Source organism: Urocitellus parryii, chromosome 3 (assembly GCF_045843805.1).
Source record: "Urocitellus parryii isolate mUroPar1 chromosome 3, mUroPar1.hap1, whole genome shotgun sequence".
NCBI classification, from domain to species: Eukaryota; Metazoa; Chordata; class Mammalia; order Rodentia; family Sciuridae; genus Urocitellus; species Urocitellus parryii.
In genome coordinates this window covers 217308364-217326032 of record NC_135533.1, presented here as the reverse complement: position 1 = coordinate 217326032, position 17669 = coordinate 217308364, and the positions used below count along the sequence as shown (strand labels likewise).

Below are 17669 nucleotides of genomic sequence, written 5' to 3'. Positions count from 1 at the left end.
TAACCTCACCAGACACTCCACAACTTAGTGACATCCTGTCACAAAATGAAAAATTTTAAAAAGATCTGGGGACGTAGCTCAGTGGCAAAGCAGCTTCACTGGGTCCAGTCCCCTTGACTCTGAACCAAGTGTGTGAACCAGGGCGGGTGGGGGGTCAGCACCCCTGCTGAGGGGAAGGCCCCCTGGGGGGTCCGAAGGTCTCTGGGATTTGAGAATGGAGAGGGTCCTGCCCCCTAGAGAAGGACGTGGCTGGGCCAGCTCCTCGTCCAGGCCCTCAGTTGGCCACTCTGCTGCTTTGGGTGGGTCACACGGGGCTTCTGGAGCGTCCAGAAAGAGCAGGGGAAGTGGGGGTGGGAGGCGAGTGCCTTGTCGGATGGGTCTGTGCAGCATCGTGCAACAGAACTTTCTGGGATGTTGGGGGGAACGTGCTGGGGTTCTGCACCTTGTGACTGTTGCCGGCATTTTCCTGCTTGCTCTGCAGTGCTGGGATGGCACCGGCACCCGGCCTTGGGCACCCCGGGCCAGGGCCACCCCTGAGCCGCACCCAGCCTAGAACCAGAACTTTTCAGTGTACGTGACCGCCTGCGGCTAGTCCAGGCCAGAGCCTGCCGCGTCGAGCTGTGGCAGGCCCAGATCTCCAGCTCCTTCATTCCTCCAGCCACATTCCTGGGACCTCTGTACTGGGTCCGGGGGCACAGTGGGGAAAACAGATTAAAAGCCCAGCCCTGGTGACACTCAGCGCCTCGTGGGAGACGGGACAATAAACCAGATAAGCCTGTGACCTAATCAGGAGTCAGGTGATAGTGAGTCCTATCTGGAAGGCAGGTGCAGGCCTGGGATGGCAGGGGTGGTCAGGGGAGGCCTTTCCAGTCAAGGAAGTGAGGGGGAACCCTGGAGAGACCCCAGGGAAGAAAGGTGTGCCTGGGAGAGGGCAGTGCAAAGGCCCTGGGGCAGGAGGAGGGGAGGCAGGGAGGGCTTGCAGAGGTGGAGTGGCACCTTGTAGGTCTGGAGGCTCAAAGGTCACTGAGAGGCATGCCTGGTAGCCTGGGGCTTTCCAGGGACTGAAGACCTCTGGTCTAGGGGACTGTGACCCGGTGAAGACTTGGAAAATACAGCCTGGCCATCTTACCCCATCTTAGGATAGCGGCTGGGCCTCGCAGGGTGGGAAAGGGGTGCAGCAGTGAGCCCCGCGTGGGGCTGATGGTGCAGGGCCAAGGGTGGGCTGGCCCTGGCCAGCAGCCTGGCCCACCTCCCGGGTGCTCACACCCCAGCCTCCCCACCAGCTCCTGCCCCCAGGGACCCCAGCCTCCCCACCAGCTCCTGCCCCCAGGGACTGGTCCAGGGCACCTGCCCCTGGCTTGTTCCAGAGTGGGGAGGGCAGGTCCCTGGCCCCCTCCTGACTGGAGGCCCCGTAGCCCTGCTGCGCCTGGGGGCGGGAGGCCCACTGCCTCTGAATTCCAGGCGGATCCGAGGCCTGAGTGTATCCCACAAAATATCGGGGATCTACTGACACTCGGAAATGACTCATTTTCCATCTGAAATTCAGATGTCGCTGGTCACTGTAGTCATGTCTCTTTTCTTAGTGCCACGTGTGACAGTCCCCCTCTGTCCTTTCCTCTGCTCAGGCCTACTCTTCTAGGAGGCTCCCTGAGGACACCTCCCACCCTGGAGGCTCCAGCCTCCGCTGCGACTTGATGACCCTGTTCTGCAGCTTGATCCTCTCGGGTTTTTTGAACGAGGAAACAGGATCAGAGAGGCAGGTCACTTATGCAGCGTCACACAGCGGAGCTCCACAGCCTAGGACTGAACCCGAGTTGTCTGACTGCGAGGTTCGGTTCTGAGGTCCTCTCCTCTGGTCTCCTCCCCCACCCAACCCATTTCCATAAGGCCGGCTTTAAAACCCACCCAGTCCTCCCCTGGGACTGAGAAGGGACAGGCAGGGGACGCTGTGCCACAAGGTGGCGCCTCTGTCCTGGAGGGTCCCTCCCAGGCCCAGGTGTCCTGTGTGCCCTCTGACCCTGCCATCTGTCCTTCCCAGCACTGATCAGGCCCATCCTGAGACCTGCAGGGCAGGCTGTGACTCGCTGGCGGTCCCTCGGCAGTCCTGGGCTCCCAGGAGCTGTGCCCGCACCTGCAGCTCTGGTGGGCGGCTCCGCAGAGACGCCGGGCGAAGCTGCCTTCACCAGGACACAAGGGAAATCCAATCCATTTTTCCTTCGGAGTTTCCTAGAGGTGGGGAGACGTGGGGTGGATTGGCCCTGGTGACCAGGAGATCACACAGGGCACCAGAAAGGAGGCCCAGGGAGGGCAGGGCAGTGCAGGGCTGGTTCCAGGAGGGGCCACTGGCCTGGGAAGGTGCAGGGCTGGGCGAGGAGGGGTGGAACAGCTCCTGTGAAGGCCCTGAGGCAGGGCTGAGCCTGTGTGGCAGAGCAGAGGGGGAGGGGGACAGGGCGGCCGTGCAGGGCCTGGGGGCATAAGGAGGACTTGACCTTGGCCTCCAGGGAGGTGGGAGCCCTGGGGAGCTCTGGGCAGAGGAGACCTGACTTGCCTTCAGGTCACTGCAGGCAGGGCTGGGAACCTGGCGTCCCAGGAGTAGTGGGCAGAGCCCAGAGGGGCCTCCAGGTTTGGGGCCAGGAGGGGCTGGGAGGAAGGGGGTGGGGCAGCGGGAGGTGACACCAGGCCTGGTCTGCAGGGGAGGGCCCATGCAGGGAGCGTGGACAGGCAGGCCGGGGCAGGCAGCAGGGCCGCCCGGGCAGTGACCCCACAGCAGAGCGCGTGTGGAGAGCCAGGTCTGAGCCTGCTTCCTGGGGACGCACTGGGGTGCTGCGGGTGCCGTACCCCTGAGCCACACGCGGCCCTTTTTATTTTCAATGTTGAGACTTAGTCTCCATAGGTCACAGAGGCCGGCCCTGAACCCCTGACCCCCCCTGCTCCGCCTCCTGGCCAGGCCTGGCGCACAGTGAGGGCTTTTTACACCAGTAGGTCCTGAGGACTCCGGGACCGCTGTCCTCCTGTTTGGCTGCCCAGCTGCGGCTTCATCCGGCCACCCAGCTGGCCCTGGCCCCCCGGGCTCCCCACCAGGTGGCTGCAGCTGCGGGGGGCACTTGACCACTGCGGCCACCTCCGGGCTCCCGGCAGGAAGCCGGGGTCTTTTAACATGCAGGCCCTGGCCCCGCCCGCCTCCGGGCCTCTTGGCGCCAGCCGCCCGCTGCCCTCTGAGAGGCCTCTGTGGGCGGCTTGGGGGATGGGAGCAGCTCTGAGGCCTACTGGCCCCTGCTCGGCCTCTTCCAGGGCAGGAGGGTCGCACTGGCCGGTCTCTGGGCAGCACTCAGGTCACCCCAGGCCCGGGAGAGGCCTGGGCAGCAGGAGGGCCTCCCCTGGCCGCTGCCTCCCTCTCCCAGCTCTGAGAGCATCGTAGGCTCCTGGCCCTCCCTGGTGGCCTGGCCCTCTAGCAGTGGGCACACTTCCTTGAGAGAAGGCGCTGGAAGCTCAGAGGCAGCTGACTGGGAAGGAAGCCCCTAGGGCCGCGGCCACCCCCAGCACCCTGGCACCGAGGACCCTTGTCCACGGTGGCCTGGCCAGCGGCTCGGGCAGGGCCTCTAAGTGCCAGCGGCCAGTATGTGCCTGTCACGTTGGCGGGGAGGGAACAGGCCGTTCTTGGCTCACCCGCTGCCCCTTTGTCCCCAGGCGGAGGTGGGGGCTGTTGACCTGGCAGCCAGCCTCTCCCCGTTATTGAGGTGAGATTGGGGGCACCTTGGCCCAGGGGTCTGGCCCCCTCTTCGCAGCCTCCTGGCCTCCTGGGAAGGGTTATTTCTGGACTGTGGGGAGGCGGTCACCCCTTGGGACTGGAATGCCACCGGAGGTGGCTGTGGCTGGTGGGGGTACATTCCCAGGGGGCGGGTCCTGTGGTGGCAGCTGCTGGCCCCTGCCTGTCCTGGTCCCCAGGGAGCGGAGGTGCAGCTGCTGTGGGTGGCTGTGTGCTCCCAGGGAGGTTATCCTGGGGCGGGGCCTGGAGCCAGCTGCCCCTCCTCAGGCAGGAAGTGGGGTGCCCAGCTGTGCTCTCCTCCGTTGGCCCATCTGGTGTGGCGGCCCCCCCACCAACCCCTGCCTGCCCTCCTGGGCCACCGAGTCTCAGGCCTGGAGAGGTGGCCGCCATGGGAAGGGGCAGGGCCTGCTGCTGGGCTGCAGAGCTGGTCAGGACCTTCCAGAAGCCTCCGCCAGGGGCAGCGGCCATTTGTGTGCCTCGGCCATCTCTAGTCAGCGGCTTCCGGAGGCGGCCACTGCCTCCTGGCCTCAGGGACAGGAACTGGCCCAGTCACCCGGCAGAACCGGGTCCCCTCAGACGCAGGAGCCCCACCAAGGCCTCCGAGCTGGGCCACCCTGCCCCCACCCCCCAGGGACACCTGGCCAGGCCCGGGGACCTGGGTGGAGGCCAGGAACAGGACCCCAGAGAAGGACCCGCGGGGGTCCAGCCTGAGCCTTGCTCAGGCGGAGACGGTCACTGTCAAACACAGATGGGCGGTGCCAGCCGGGTCCAGCCTCGGCCCAGCAGGCGTCAGCACCCTGTTCCCACCGAGTGAGCGGCGGAACCTGCTGACAGCCGGGGACTGTGACTGATGCTCCGCACCATCGCCGTGGGCGTAAGGAGCAAATCTAAAAAGTAAAGAGAGAGAGAGAGAGAGAGATGGAATGAGATAAAGGTGCTGTGTCCATGCGCGGCCACCGGGCAGTGGAGGAGGCCGTGAGTCCCAGGGCAGCCTCAGCAACTTTAGTGAAACCCCCGTCTTAAAATAGAACAAAGGACCAGGGATGTGGCTCAGTGACCGGGCTCCAGCCCAGTGACCGCATTCGGTGGGACGCTGGGTGGGGACGCCCAGGCTGTCTTAGGGTCAGTCTGCGCTGCCCTTCTGCTTGGTTCCGTGGTTTATTCGCCTGGTGGAGCCGGGGCAGGGCAGGCCTGCTGGGCTGGTGCCCACCACCGGGTGACCCAGCCCCGTGTCATTGTGGGGGGTGGAGCGACCGCCATTTCCCAGCAGCAGGCTCAGCTGAGGGGCCGCGGCTGGTCACCACCCATCCACGCCAGTGGGAGTGGCTTGCACAGGGGCATGGTGACTGGGCTCTGTGATGTTCATGCAGTGACACGTCTCGGGGACTCGTCCCTGTTGTGCAGGGACATGCCACCACCCTAGTATCATGCCTGGTTTACCTGTGGGTACAGGAGTCAGAGACCCCGCGGTGTGGCCCTTGGTGGCCTTCCCAGCCGCCCGGTGAGCCCCCAGCAGGGGAAGGTGGCCCAGGGAGATGGAAACAGGCTCCCCCACCCGCTGGCTGGCCCCTGAGGGCCTCACCCTGGGAAGTCCACAGCCTGGAGCTGCCCGGTCACCCGCACCCTCAGGCCATGGGAAGGGTTAGGTAAATATTGGGGGGTGCTGGGGCTCAGTGGCAGCGCTCTCCTAGTGCCTCATTAAAAAAGGAAGCAGATAAGATACCGGGCGCTGCGTGCTGTCCACCTGCTGACCGAAAGAACCCCAGACAGTGAAAAAGTGAACAAAAGCGTTTAGAAACCAACCCAGAGGCCGAGGAGGGCGCAGCCTGCGCTGTGGGGCTGGGGGTGGCCGGGGGCGCGGGGCAGGGCTGGCAGAGGCTCCCTGAGTGCTGTCCCTGAAGTGACCGGGCCTTCATGAAGGTAGCTACCTACAGGCTCAGGGTGGACTGGTGGCTCTCCGGGAGGCAGTTCTGCCAGCCGGGGGACATTCCTGGTGGTCACTGCTGCCGCGTCTAGTGGCCACACACCAGGGGCACCCTCCCGTGCCCAGCACTGTCCCCCACCAAGGAGGTTCCCACTGCTCAAAGGAGGCCTTCTACAGCCGGCTCAGAGCCGGCCCTGGAGGAGGGCCCGGGAGGCCTGCTGGATGCCCGGACCTCAAACGTCAACAGTGCTGAGCTGGGGACGCCCTGGGTGGACTGAGGGCCCCAGGAGGGGGTCCCAGGAAGCAGTCCCCTGCCACTGGCTTTGTCATTCATGGAGCTGCATTTCTTTGTGTCTGGGACAGTCCAGTGCAGGCCGGAGTGGCCCTCCTCCAAACAGCGACTCAGGGATTGTCTGTTTCCCTCCCTCCCCCTCCCCCTCCCCTCCCTCCCCCTCCCCCCTTTTCTCTGTCTCTCTTTTTTTTTGGTGCTGAACCCAGGGGCACCTTACCCCTGGCTGGGCACCTTACCCAGCCATTTTTACTTTTTATTCTGGGACGGGGTCTTCCTAAATCTCCAGGCTGACCCCACACTTCAGATCCTCCTGCCTTGGCCGCCCAATCACTGGCATTCCCAGTGTGCACGGCTGAGGCGGGCCACGCTGACCTCTGGAGTCCTCTCAGAGGCCGATTTTAATGGACAGGGCAGGGCTGGGCACTGGGGCGCTCGCCTGTCATCCCAGCAGCACAGGAGGCCGAGGCAGGAGGATCACGAGTTCAAAGCCAGCCTCAGCAACTCGGAGAGACCCTGTCTCAAAGTAGCAAGAGCCAGCCCAGTGGTTAGCGTCCCTGGGCTCAACCCCTGGTACCAAAAAAAGAAAGAAACTGCAAACATTGCCACAAACCCTCAGGTCACGTCCAACACCCCTGGCCCGGGTCAAAAGCGGGCAGTGGGCTCTGGGTGTCTGGGAAGTGACCCTGAGGATCGTCCCCAGTTCAGCCCCCGCAGAGGAGGTGAAGGGGGTTGAGGACCTCCTGGTGCAGCTGGAGGGATTCCCAGAGGGGCACCTTGGCCTTAAGAAAGCACAAGTCGAAAGCCCAGATCCAGCACAGGCCGCGGAGCCGCCGCCCGACCCGTGAAGGGAGCAGCCTCCAGGGAGGCCAAGCGCCAGCCTGGGGCCTGGCGGGGGGCATCGGAAGCTGGGAGGGGTGGAGGGGTGGGTCCTCCTCCCGCAGGACCCCGAGGGTGGCCCCCACCGAGGGAGTGCTGCGTGGGGTTCCGCGAGAAGCCTCTGTGGCTGACACCAAGAGTGGCGGCTGGTAGGTCGCGGGCGATGAGGCGGGCCTGTGGGCCCCACCCGCCATCCCAACGAGGCAGGAGGACCCCAAGTTCAAGGCCAGCCGCAGCCACTTGACCAGAACCTGTGTCAATATGATGAAAGGCCTGGGTCCTAGCTCAGTGTCCCTGGGTGCGGTCCCTGGTCCCCCCCTCCCCACAGAAAGAATGACCGTCTGCTGATGACTCCCGATGCCCAGCACCCAGAAATGAGGAGGAAGAGGGGTGCGGGGAGAAGGGCACAGGCCCGGCCCTCTCCTCCGTCCCTGCTGTACCTGCCCCTCGCAGGCCCAGGCGGCCGTGGGGACCCGCTGGAGATTCTGAGGGCAGGAATGAGGTGGCCAGGCTGGCGCTCTAGGAGGACACTCCGGGTGCCCGGTGAAATCTGGACTTCAAGTTTTAAAGAAACTGCTTTTTTCCTTTTCTTTTCACTGCTGGGGAAGAAGGCGGAGCCCGCGCTCTCTGGGCAGGGGCCTGAGGATCTTCCTGTTTTCTTTGCGGTGCTGGGGTTGGACCCAGGGCCCCGTGTGGCCTGCGAGCAGGTCACCACCGAGCCCTCCAGCCCTGAGCGGCTTCCTTCACTTGTTCTGTTTAGTTATAGGGGACAGCGGGGTGCGTGTGGACAGGTCACGACAGCAGGGTGCGTCTGGTCCCAACAGCGGGGTGCGTCTGGACAGGTCACGACAGTGGGGTGCGATCCCGACAGTGGGGTGCGTCTGATCCCAAGGGTGGGTGCCTCTGGACCATCCTACAGACAGGGAGCTTGTGGTTGTACATGGGGTGGAATCTCACTGGTCCCGTGTTCATATAAGAACCCTGGAAAGTGACCTCGTCCCCTGCAGGTCTCTGTCAGTGTTATTCCCACCCCAGAACTTCCACCTCGCCCTCCCAGGCTCGCGTTAGCATCTGCATATCAGGGGATACATCCGGCCTTCCCTTCCCGGGCCTCCCTTCCCGGCCTCCGTAGCCTCTGGCCACCCCTTTACCTGGGGAAGTCCTAAACTCATTCTGTTTTTTATGTTTATTTACTTGCTTTTCTGGGCGGTGCTGAGAATCAAACCCAGTGCCTCCTGCAGTGCCTCCCGCGGGCTAGGCCAGCCCACAGGCCCTTTGCCCTGGTTCCCTAAGCTCAGCTGCTGTGAGTGGAGAGGCTGTAAAGGCTGACGGGCCTCACTGTAGAGGCTGAGTTGAAGACCTCCGGGTAGTGGGAGAGCTGGTCCCGTGGAGGTTCCGCTCCTGGTTCTGAGGAATCTCCACCCTGCTTTCCACAGTGGTGGCACGTCGGCAGTCCCACCCGCAGTGTATGAATGTGACCTTGGGGCTGGGGCGGTGGCCCAGGGGTAGAGCCCTTGCCTAGCATGCGCGAGGCCCTGCGTTGGAATCTCAGCACCACGTGAAGATGAAGATTGTGTCCCTTTACAACGAAACAATTTTTTTAAAAAAAGCGGGCCTTTTCTGCACGTCCCGGCCACCATTTAATTCACTGTCCCTTGTGCTCTTGATAACTGCCACTCTAACTGGGCCCAGATGGGATCTTGGGGTGGTTTTAATTTGCATTTTCAATTGCTACAGATGTTCGGAGGATCTTTCTTGAGAGGTGGCTGTTGCCAAAGGTCGTGTCCCGCCAGGACCCATCAAGGAGTCACCCTGCAAGACAAAGGGCTACTGGTGGCGGCCTGGTGGCCACACCTGTCCTCCCAGCGGCCCCGGAGGCTGAGGCTGGAGGATCACGAGTTCAAAGCCAGCCTCAGCAATTCAGTGAGACCTGTTTCTAAATAAAATATATAAGAAAGGAGGGACTATGGCGCAGAGGTGAAGTGACCCTGGGTTCCGTCCCCAGTAGGAAAACAACAGGACCAAGGCCTGGTAGAGTCAGATAAGCTTTAATATCTAGAAGTCTGGGCACGTAATCCGGCGGGACCCGGCTCTCCGCCGAGGGAGAGCTGGCAGCTGGAGGACTCGGCGGGCATGCTGGTGATGACGATGGGCACCTTGGCCTTGACGCTGGCCAGAGACCAGGGCAGGTGCACGGTGACCACCAGCTCGTAGCTGGTCCGCATGATCTGGTCGTCCAGCAGGGCGCTGCTCACGGACAGCACCAGGGGCAGGCTGAAGGTGCTGACCACCGTGGTGCTGCTGAAGGCGGCGATCTGGGTGTTGGCCTCCTGCCGCAGCAGCTCGTGGCTGTCCCCGCGCCACCGCCGCTCGGCCATGGGCGTGAAGCCCTCGTACTGCATGTGGGCATAGAGGGCGAAGACCACCGTCCGGAGGCACTTGCTGGTCTGGTTGTGGATCTCCGAGGTGAACACCACCTTCTCCCCCGGCATGAAGGTGTTCCTGTCCATCCGAACCTGCAGGCACACCCTGCCGCGCCGGCAGCAGCGGTAGGACACCTTCTTCTCCGCCTGCACAAACAGGGGGTCCTGCAGGGGGAGGGGAACGAGAGTGAGGGGCTGTGGCTAGGAGACCCACCACCTGACCCACATCCGTCCTGCAGTTGTCTCCCAGCTTCCTGTGGTCCAGGCCCCTGACTGATCTGAATATCAATGGCCTTATCTGCAAAACAGTCTGAAGAAATCCACAGAATCCCCCTCCCATGATTCTCTGGCTGTGTGACCTTGGATAAGTGGCTTGACTTCTCTGAGCATTTTTTTTTTTTTTCTGGAAGACCGAGTAATAGCTTACAGTCTAAGAGCAAGACCCTGGGCTTAGGCAAATATTTCAATGATATGCATTCACTAGGAACTCCATTTTGAATTTTAAATACGGATCCCGCCCCCCACCCAAGCAAACATATTTTCCTGTGAGTGAGCTGCAGCTCCCAGGTGAACCCCACAGTTGTGAAGGGGAGCAGCCAACGTTGTGCAGCGTGCCCTGTTGCTAACACGAGGTGCCTGGGTCAGCTGCATCATGTGCATTTTACAGTTAAGGAGATCTTCACCTGATGACCGGTTTATGGGGACAGGACCCTATAGCAAATGGAAGAACCAAGAACCGTCCATCTTGTCCATTTCCATGACAGCAGCTGAGAACCCTGCAAAATGACCTGTCCTCCATCCCCGACCCCCCTGCATCCCACAGGAGGGCTGTGTGGGCCCCTGCGGGCGCTCGCTGGCTCTGAGGCAGGGGCTGCTGGGAACCTCGCGGGCGCCGGCCACACAGCGCGCGCACGCATACTGGGTTCACTGTTCATCTTTCCTTTTCTTTGCTGGGATGGACCTGGGTCCTCACTGTCCTGGGCCAGCACTCCACCGCGGTGCGCACCTGCTATCTGTGACAGGTCCAAGGGCCTCCCAGGAAAAGCCTGGGACCAGACCTGGCTCCCGTCTGGGAGTGGGGGGATGTTTGTATTGAATTGACTTATTGAGTGTCTCTGATCTGAAAATCTGAAATGCTCCAAACATCCCAGACTTTTTGAGCACAGACAGGGCCTTCTGTTCCGGGTGTTCCAATTCCATTCATCTGCAAAACGTTGGTGGCAATCCTCTGAACTCATTTTTCTGTTATTTTCTATTCTACTTATTCGATGCTATCATTCATTTTCTTTTATTTTTTGGTACCAGGGATTGAACTCAGGGGCGCTTGACCACTGAGCGTCACACCCCAGACCTTTTTATTTTTTATTTTGAGACAGGGGTCTCCCTAAGTTTCTGAGGCTGGCCCTGAACTCAAGATCCTCCTGTCTCAATGGAACCCAGTGCCTCATCAGGGCTCCACCACTGACCCACGGCCCAGCCCTGGATTTCTTAATCATGTTGGTTGCAACCCACCAAATTCATATACTCTGACATTTTAATTTTTTTTTTTAATTTTTTAGTTTTTGGTGGACACAACATCTTTGTTGGTATGTGGTGCTGAGGATCGAACCCAGGCCGCACGCATGCCAGACCAGCGCGCTACCGCTTGAGCCACATCCTCAGCCCATATTCTGACATTTTCTATTATTTTCTTTCATTAGAAAACAGTTAGGGGCTGGGGTTGGGGCTCACTGGCAGAGCACTTGTGAGGCCCTGGGTTTGATCCTCAGCACCACATAAAAATAAACAAATAAAAGAAAGGCATGCTGTCCATCCATCCATCCATCCATCCAAACAACCAACCACCCATGGGTGGCAGGACTGTGGGTGACTCCCTGGGAGAGCACCTGCCCAGGCTGCCTAGGCCCTGGCTTCCCGGCTTGAGACTGGGGGCTGAGATTCTGGGGGAGATCCATTGCAACACACCAGACTGATTTTTTTTTTTTTTTTGTACTGGGCATTGAACTCGGGGCCCTGGACCACTGAGCCTCACCCCAGCCCTATTCTGAGTTTTTATTTAGAGACGGGTCTCATGTAGCGCCTCACCCTAGCTGAGGCTGGCTTGGAACTCGCCATCCTCCTGCCTCAGACTCCTGACCCCCGTGCTACGCGCCCGGGCCTGCCTCCGCCTCTCAAGGACCTGGGAGGACAGGCGTGTGCCACCACACTGTCGTATTCTTTTATTTTATAAAACATGGAGTTGGGAACCCACCCAATCCCTCTCTCTGATCTGTCCTGGGTCCAGGCCGAGGTGCCTGCATGTCACTACAGTGAGACCGCAAAGCGCAACCTCCGTGCGTCCTTCCACGGTTTGAAAAGTGCCGCTCTGGGTCCACTGCTGACCCTCTTGGGAACCTCAGGCTGACCCCTGACCCCTTCTGACCTCCCTTCCACCCGGGCCTCAGACCCCCGCCTGTCCTGCAGCCCGGGCCTCCTAAACCCCAGTCTCAGGGAGAGTTTGCGCATGCGCATGCGCCAGGCCCCTGCAGAGCTTAGGAACCTGAGGCCCCAGGGGAGGCCTGCAGTACTGACCGGGGCCTGCAGGGGCCTCTTCTCGGTGCCCAGAAAAATAAAAATAAATAAATAAAAAACAAAAAAGAAGAAAAAGTAGGAAGGAAGGCCCGGAGGGGAGGAGCAGTGCTCGGCGGCGGGCAGCGCAGCGGCCTCCTGCCCCCAGCCCTCCCTGGGGGTGCCTTAGCGCTTGGTCTGCTGGCCCTCCTCCTGGGCCTGCCCCCAAGCCTGCTGCCAGGGGTCCCCGTGGGTGGAAGGGGGTGTTTCTGTGGAACTGGGCACTTCCGGCTCCTGGAGGTGCTGTTGCCCTGGGCCTTGTGGCTAGTGGAGGGTCCACTGGTCGTGAGGCCCAACTTGTGTCCTCTTAGTTCCCATGGGCACCCAGAGAGGGGGCAAGGCCTGCAGAAGGTCACCCCGGGAGCGGGGGGCCAGACCTGAACCAGGCTGCTGGCCCCAGGGCCCTTCCACACCTCTAACACTGGCCCTCCCGGAGGCCCACCTCCCTGTGGGCTGCTCAGAGCATCTCTTTGTCACTCAGATAATCACACCATCAGGAGGTCCAGTCATCGCCCTTGGAATGACCTTGGAGGCAGCAGGGCCAGCCTGTTTTACCGGAGTGCCCGCAGGGCGGGGCAGCAGGAGGGGCCTGCCACCCACCCCCCAGAGAATCTCCAGGGCCCACTCCCCCATGCCCTTGATGCTCTGATGACACAGAACTCCCTGTGGAGGTAGGTGACCTTGACCAATGTCACTCCACTGCCCCAGCTTCCCCTCTGCACTGGGCCTCAAAACGGGATTTGGGACAGCCTGGCGCTCAGGTGACCACAGCTGCACTGTCCTTCCTTGTCCGGGGACTGAAGCGCCTGCATTTGCCTTTTAGGGACACCAGCTCTGTGTCTGAGGACTCAGATGACCGGGGGCCACTGAGGGTCTGGCCTCTCTCCCACCCAGAGGGGCTCTGGGGCTTCTGCTCGGTTCAGTCCCCGAGGGCCCCAGCCGCTGTGGCTCTCTCTGGGTGGTGTCCTGGGCACTGCAGGGAGCTGGGCAGCGCCCCTGGCCTCCCCTGGCTCCGTGCCTGGACTCCCCCCACGACACCCACCAGTGGCCCCCAAAGCCCACTGTCCCCTGACCGGCCACACTGCCCTTTCTCCTCCTTTCCCTTTTTGTAGACGGACGCAACACCTTTATAGGTTTTTATGTGGTGCTGAGGGTCGAACCCGGGGCCTCACACGTGCTAGGCCAGCACGCCACCGCGGGCCACCACGCCACCGCTGAGCCACCACGCCACCGCTGAGCCACCACGCCACCACAAGCCGCCATGCCACACGCCACTGCTGAGCCACCTCGCCACCGTGAGCCACCATGCCACATGCCACCACTGAGCCACCATGCCACCGCGAGCTACCACACCACCGCGAGCCACCACGCCACCGCTGAGCCGCCATGCCAGCCCCTCCTCTTTTCCTTTAAAGGCCACTGTTGACTTCTGGGGTTCTGGGGGGCCATCCCTGGCCTCTCATCCCCCTGTACTGCCATGACAACCCAGTGTGTCTCCAGACATCCTCAAGTGTCCCCGGGGAGGAGAATCACCCTGGCTCAGTTCCTGGCCTGGTTGGTGGCCACCTTGTGTGAGTCCTCTGGACTGGGCAGCTGCTGGCACCCTGGCAGCTCCCGTGGGCCTCGCTGCCCCCACCCCAGCGCCCCCTCGGCACCTGGAAGGACTGATCTGGGTGGAAGTCCGAGGTCCCTTGAATCAACAGGTAGGTCCTCTTCTTGGCCAGGACGTGCTCGCGGCCCAGGCAGGAGGCTTGGATGAAGTAGGAGATGTGGCCAGTTTTGCTGGAGAAGGTGGAGGGGAGCCTGGGAGGTAAGTTGAAATGGAAGTCAAAGGTGTGGCTGCCTGCACTTAACCAATTATCTGAAAGCAAAACACACCGAGGCCATCAGAAGGTTCTAGAATCTTCTTTTTTTCTTCATGTTTCCCCGATTATTCATAGTGTTTGGACAGGGAGGTGCAGGTTCTGGGGCTGGCTCCTCTGTCCTGAGCTAACCCTCTCTCTATACCTTCAAGGACCTCCTCTGTCGGCCCATGAACAGTCGGCCCTGACCGGATTGGAGAGGGACATGGCTGGCATGGTCACCCCAAAGTATTGATGTGGACTTGCACACCCCAGCTCTGGGCTTGAGAGAGCGGAGGCTGGGCCTGGACGTGGTGCGGAGTGCCTGTCATCCCAGGAACTCGGGAGGCTGAGGCAGGAGGACACAAGGGAGGCCAGCCTTAGCAATTTAGGAAGGACTTATCTCAGAAATAAAAAGAGCTGGGGGTGTAGCTCAGTGGGAGAGGGCTTGCCTAGGTAGGACCCTGGATTCCATCGATACTGAAAAAAAAGAAAGTAAGTGGAGTTCGGACCCTCAGGATTCAGCTAGGATGTGCTGAGCACCTACTGTATGCCAGAGATGGTTTTAGGCAGGGGGCGGGACAGATAAAACTCCTTGCCTTCAGTGAGCTTCACCTGCAGTGCCTGGTATACAGTAGGAGCTTAAAGTTTGATTTTGTGTTTTGGAGCTGAGAGTGGAACCCAGGCCTCGTGTGGCCACGCACATGGTCTGAACACCAAGCTCTGCCCTCAGCCCAGGGTCTGCTGATGAGGGGGGCGCGGCCGCAGGGCCCTCTCCGCCGTCCCCATTTCTGTGAACTTCCTGTTTCTTCCTTCTCCGTCTCTCCCCAGCCTGCTTTTCATGGCCGGTCCCCACAGCAGACACAAAGGCCTGGAGTTCCCAGAGACCTATCTGCTGCATCCGATGCAGGGTCCCTGCTCTGGTGCTTGGCACAGATGGGCTTCAGGTCGGTGCCCGGGAGGGGCGTCCAGTGGCTTGGAAACGTGGAGAGGTGGCGCGGGATGTTGGGGTCTTCCAGAGAAGGAAGCGGCTGTCCTGACTGAACACCAGTCACGTTCTGTACGCCTGGTGCTTTTTATTTTTTAATTGATGATTGAGCCCAGGGCGCTCTCCTGCCGAGCTACACCTCCAGCCCTTTTTATTTTGAGATGGGGGGTCTCATTCGGTTGCCTGGCCTCTAATTTGCAATCCCCCTGCCTCAGCCTCTGAGTCGCTGGGCTAGGTGTCCCCACTGCTCCTGGCCTGGTGGTGTCTCTTCTGCCCGGCTGGCTCCTAGGGTGGAAACTGCTTGTCCCCAGTCCCGCTAGGGGTGGTTGGTCGACCGTCTTGACCTTCAGCCCCGGGTCCCCCAGGGCTCTGGCCTCGGCACCCTCTCCTTACCCTGCACGGGGAACGTCTTCGTCTTGTGCACGTAGTCGGCCTTATTGTTGCAGATGACCTCTCTGCTGTAGTCACGGGAGGCCCCGATCTCCTCGTTCCACTCGACGTAGCCCCTCCCCACAAGCTCCACCTTCACCACGGGGTCCACCAGGGTGCTGTTCAGGGTGAGGATCACCTGCCCCTGTAGGTTGGAGCCAGCCAGGTACACTGCATCCTTGGGCAGCACTAACTCGATGGACCTCACCATAGACATGGGGGTTGGGGTGGCGGGGAAACATCTTTCCCCTCCCCCAGGCCACCAAGGTTCCGGGTTCCTTGGCTATAGTGACATCATTGGTCTATGACATCCCTGGGCTCCCAACTCCAGGAAGGGAGAGCCAGAGGCCAGGAGGGAAGGCCGGGCTGTGCGTCCCCGGTGAGCAGCGGCTCGGGAACTGGGTGACCCTCGTGGGAAGCCCGACCGTGTTTCCTCCGGAATAACCAAGACCCAAACCCTCAAAGTCAAGAGGCCACCGTCCCCGCTGCATAGAGAGTGCCCGTCGTCCACCCGGAAGTCGGGGGCTTGTGGGGAAGGATCCTTCCAGCCGCCCTGGTGCGGAAGACGTCCTGGGCTGCCTTCACAGGGGAAGGAGAGGCCCGGAGAGGCCCGAAGGCATCTGCCGTCCTACCAGGTGCCCCAGGTTCGGTGCCACATTTGATCATTTTCCTGTTGAAGGCCCTTCATTATCTGGTCTGTATTAGAAAAAAACGTTGTAGATGGGGACAGGACACGGCGTCTGATGGGTACTGCAGGCGCTCAGGTCCCCTGGACTCACCCTGGACACCCAGACCACCTGGAACCCGTCCTCTTGCAGACTGACATCTCTCCTTAAACCTGCTCTCCCGCCCTGGGTAAGTCCCTTTAGAGGGAGATGTGTCACGGAGGTTCGTGCCCACCCACGTGTGCCCGACCCAGACCAGCAAGGCTAATGGTGGTGTCAATAAAAGTTTGTTGAGTGACCCAATAGCCTCCGAGAGTCTGTTTGCACGTGGGCTGGTGCCTCAGCAGGGAGGGACGTTGAAGCAGAATGCTAGCCTGTACCCACGGTCCAGACTGACAGGCCTCGCTATGTTTGCTATAGTTTGCTTTATTTATTTATTTATTTATTTATTTTTTTTGTGGTGCTGGGGACTGAACCCAGGGCTTTTTGCATATGAGGCAAACACCCTACCAACTGAGCTATGTCCCCAGCCCTAGTTTGCTTTATTTTATGTGACAGCTTTTGGGGACACTGACACCTGCCTATTAGTTTGTGATTTTTTTCTTTTTTTTTTTTTTTTTTTTTTGGTACCAGGGATTGGACTCAGGGGGCACTAGACCACTGAGCCACATCCCCAGCCTTATTTTGAATTTTATTAGGGACAGGGACTCGCTGAGTTGCTCAGTGCCACGCTTTTGCCGAGGCTGGCTTTGAACTTGTGATGCTCATGTCTCAGCCTCCTGAGCCACTAGGATGACAGGTGTGTGCCACCGCACCCCGCCTGGTTTGTGAACTTCTTTTTGAGATGCCTGGAGTAGTTGTTTGGTGTTTCTGAGTTATTAAACTCAGCAGTTATGCACTTGAGGTAATATGATGGATTTTTACATTCTCAAAATGATTATGGAATTCGAGTCCTGTATGACCATGCAGAGAAAGCTGGATGCCTCTTTCTGGGTTAACTTCAGATGACCAAGGTGCCTGGCCTATCCCCTGCACCGAGTGTCCATCAGGAATACTGCCCCTTCCAGGTGTTTCTGCAAGGGCAGGTACACTTGGAGGCCAGGTCTCACGGGATAGACCAGGATCTTTTGGAAGATCCCTTGTGCCTCACAAACCTGGGCAGGTGTGCTTGATCACTGCTCACATCTGTGGTGTGATCAACATATGGTTGATGGCCAAGGATCCAAAATTGGGTTCAGGGCTGGAGATGTGGCTCAGCGGTAGCGCGCTCGCCCGGCGTGCCTGGGGCCCGGGTTCGATCCTCAGCACCACATACCAACAAAGATGTTGTGTCCGCCGAGAACTAAAAAATAAATATTAAAAATTCTCTCTCTCTCTCTCTCTCTCTCTCTCCCCTCTCTCACTCTCTCTTTAAAAAAAAACAAAAAAAACAAAAAAACAAAATTGGGTTCAGTGGCAGTGAGAGAGTCTCGAAGTTGGAGACAGTGAACAGCAACCTCTGGACTATACATATTAGATTGTATGAGTTTCCTATGGCTGCTGTAACAAAAGGTCAATAATGCAGTGGCTTGAAACCACATAGTTTATTTTCTAACAGTTCTGGAGGTCAGAGGTCCAAAATGAGTCTTAGTCTAGAATCCAGGTATTGCTGGGGCTGTGTTCTAGCAAAGAACTCTTGCCCTTTGCAGCTTCTGAAACACCCCATGCCTGGCCTCTAGTCCTCCTGATTCTCACCTGCTTCTAGTATTCTATCTTCTCTGACTTGGGCTTTGCGGCCTCCCTCTTCCATACATTAGGACCCTTACAATGGTATGGCATTCAGCTGGATCATCCCAGGTAACCTCCCCATCTCAAAATC

The 17669-nt window shown here is 59.9% G+C and overlaps 2 protein-coding genes and 1 long non-coding RNA gene across 4 annotated transcripts in view; 2 read left to right on the top strand and 1 right to left on the bottom strand.

Moving 5' to 3' along the window:
- Positions 1–1870: 1870 nt before the first annotated feature.
- LOC113193599 (uncharacterized) lies at positions 1871–13417 on the top strand. Its single transcript, XR_003302162.2, has 3 exons — positions 1871–2232; positions 12370–12559; positions 13001–13417. It is a non-coding gene; the product is annotated as an uncharacterized LOC113193599 (long non-coding RNA).
- Arrdc5 (arrestin domain containing 5) lies at positions 8906–16205 on the bottom strand. The gene is made up of 3 exons (XM_026404243.2): positions 15111–16205; positions 13544–13749; positions 8906–9446 (listed from the first exon to the last, which is right to left on the bottom strand). The coding sequence occupies exons 1-3, from the start codon at positions 15361–15363 to the stop codon at positions 8907–8909; spliced, it is 999 nt and encodes a 332-aa protein (XP_026260028.1). The 5' UTR covers positions 15364–16205; the 3' UTR covers position 8906.
- Uhrf1 (ubiquitin like with PHD and ring finger domains 1) overlaps positions 13656–17669 on the top strand; it is a 32927-nt gene continuing 28913 nt past the window's right edge. For both annotated transcript variants that reach the window (XM_077796616.1, XM_077796615.1), the window contains exon 1: positions 13656–13698. In XM_077796616.1, coding sequence (XP_077652742.1) covers positions 13656–13698 — 43 coding nt within the window. The remainder of the gene's footprint in view (positions 13699–17669) is intronic.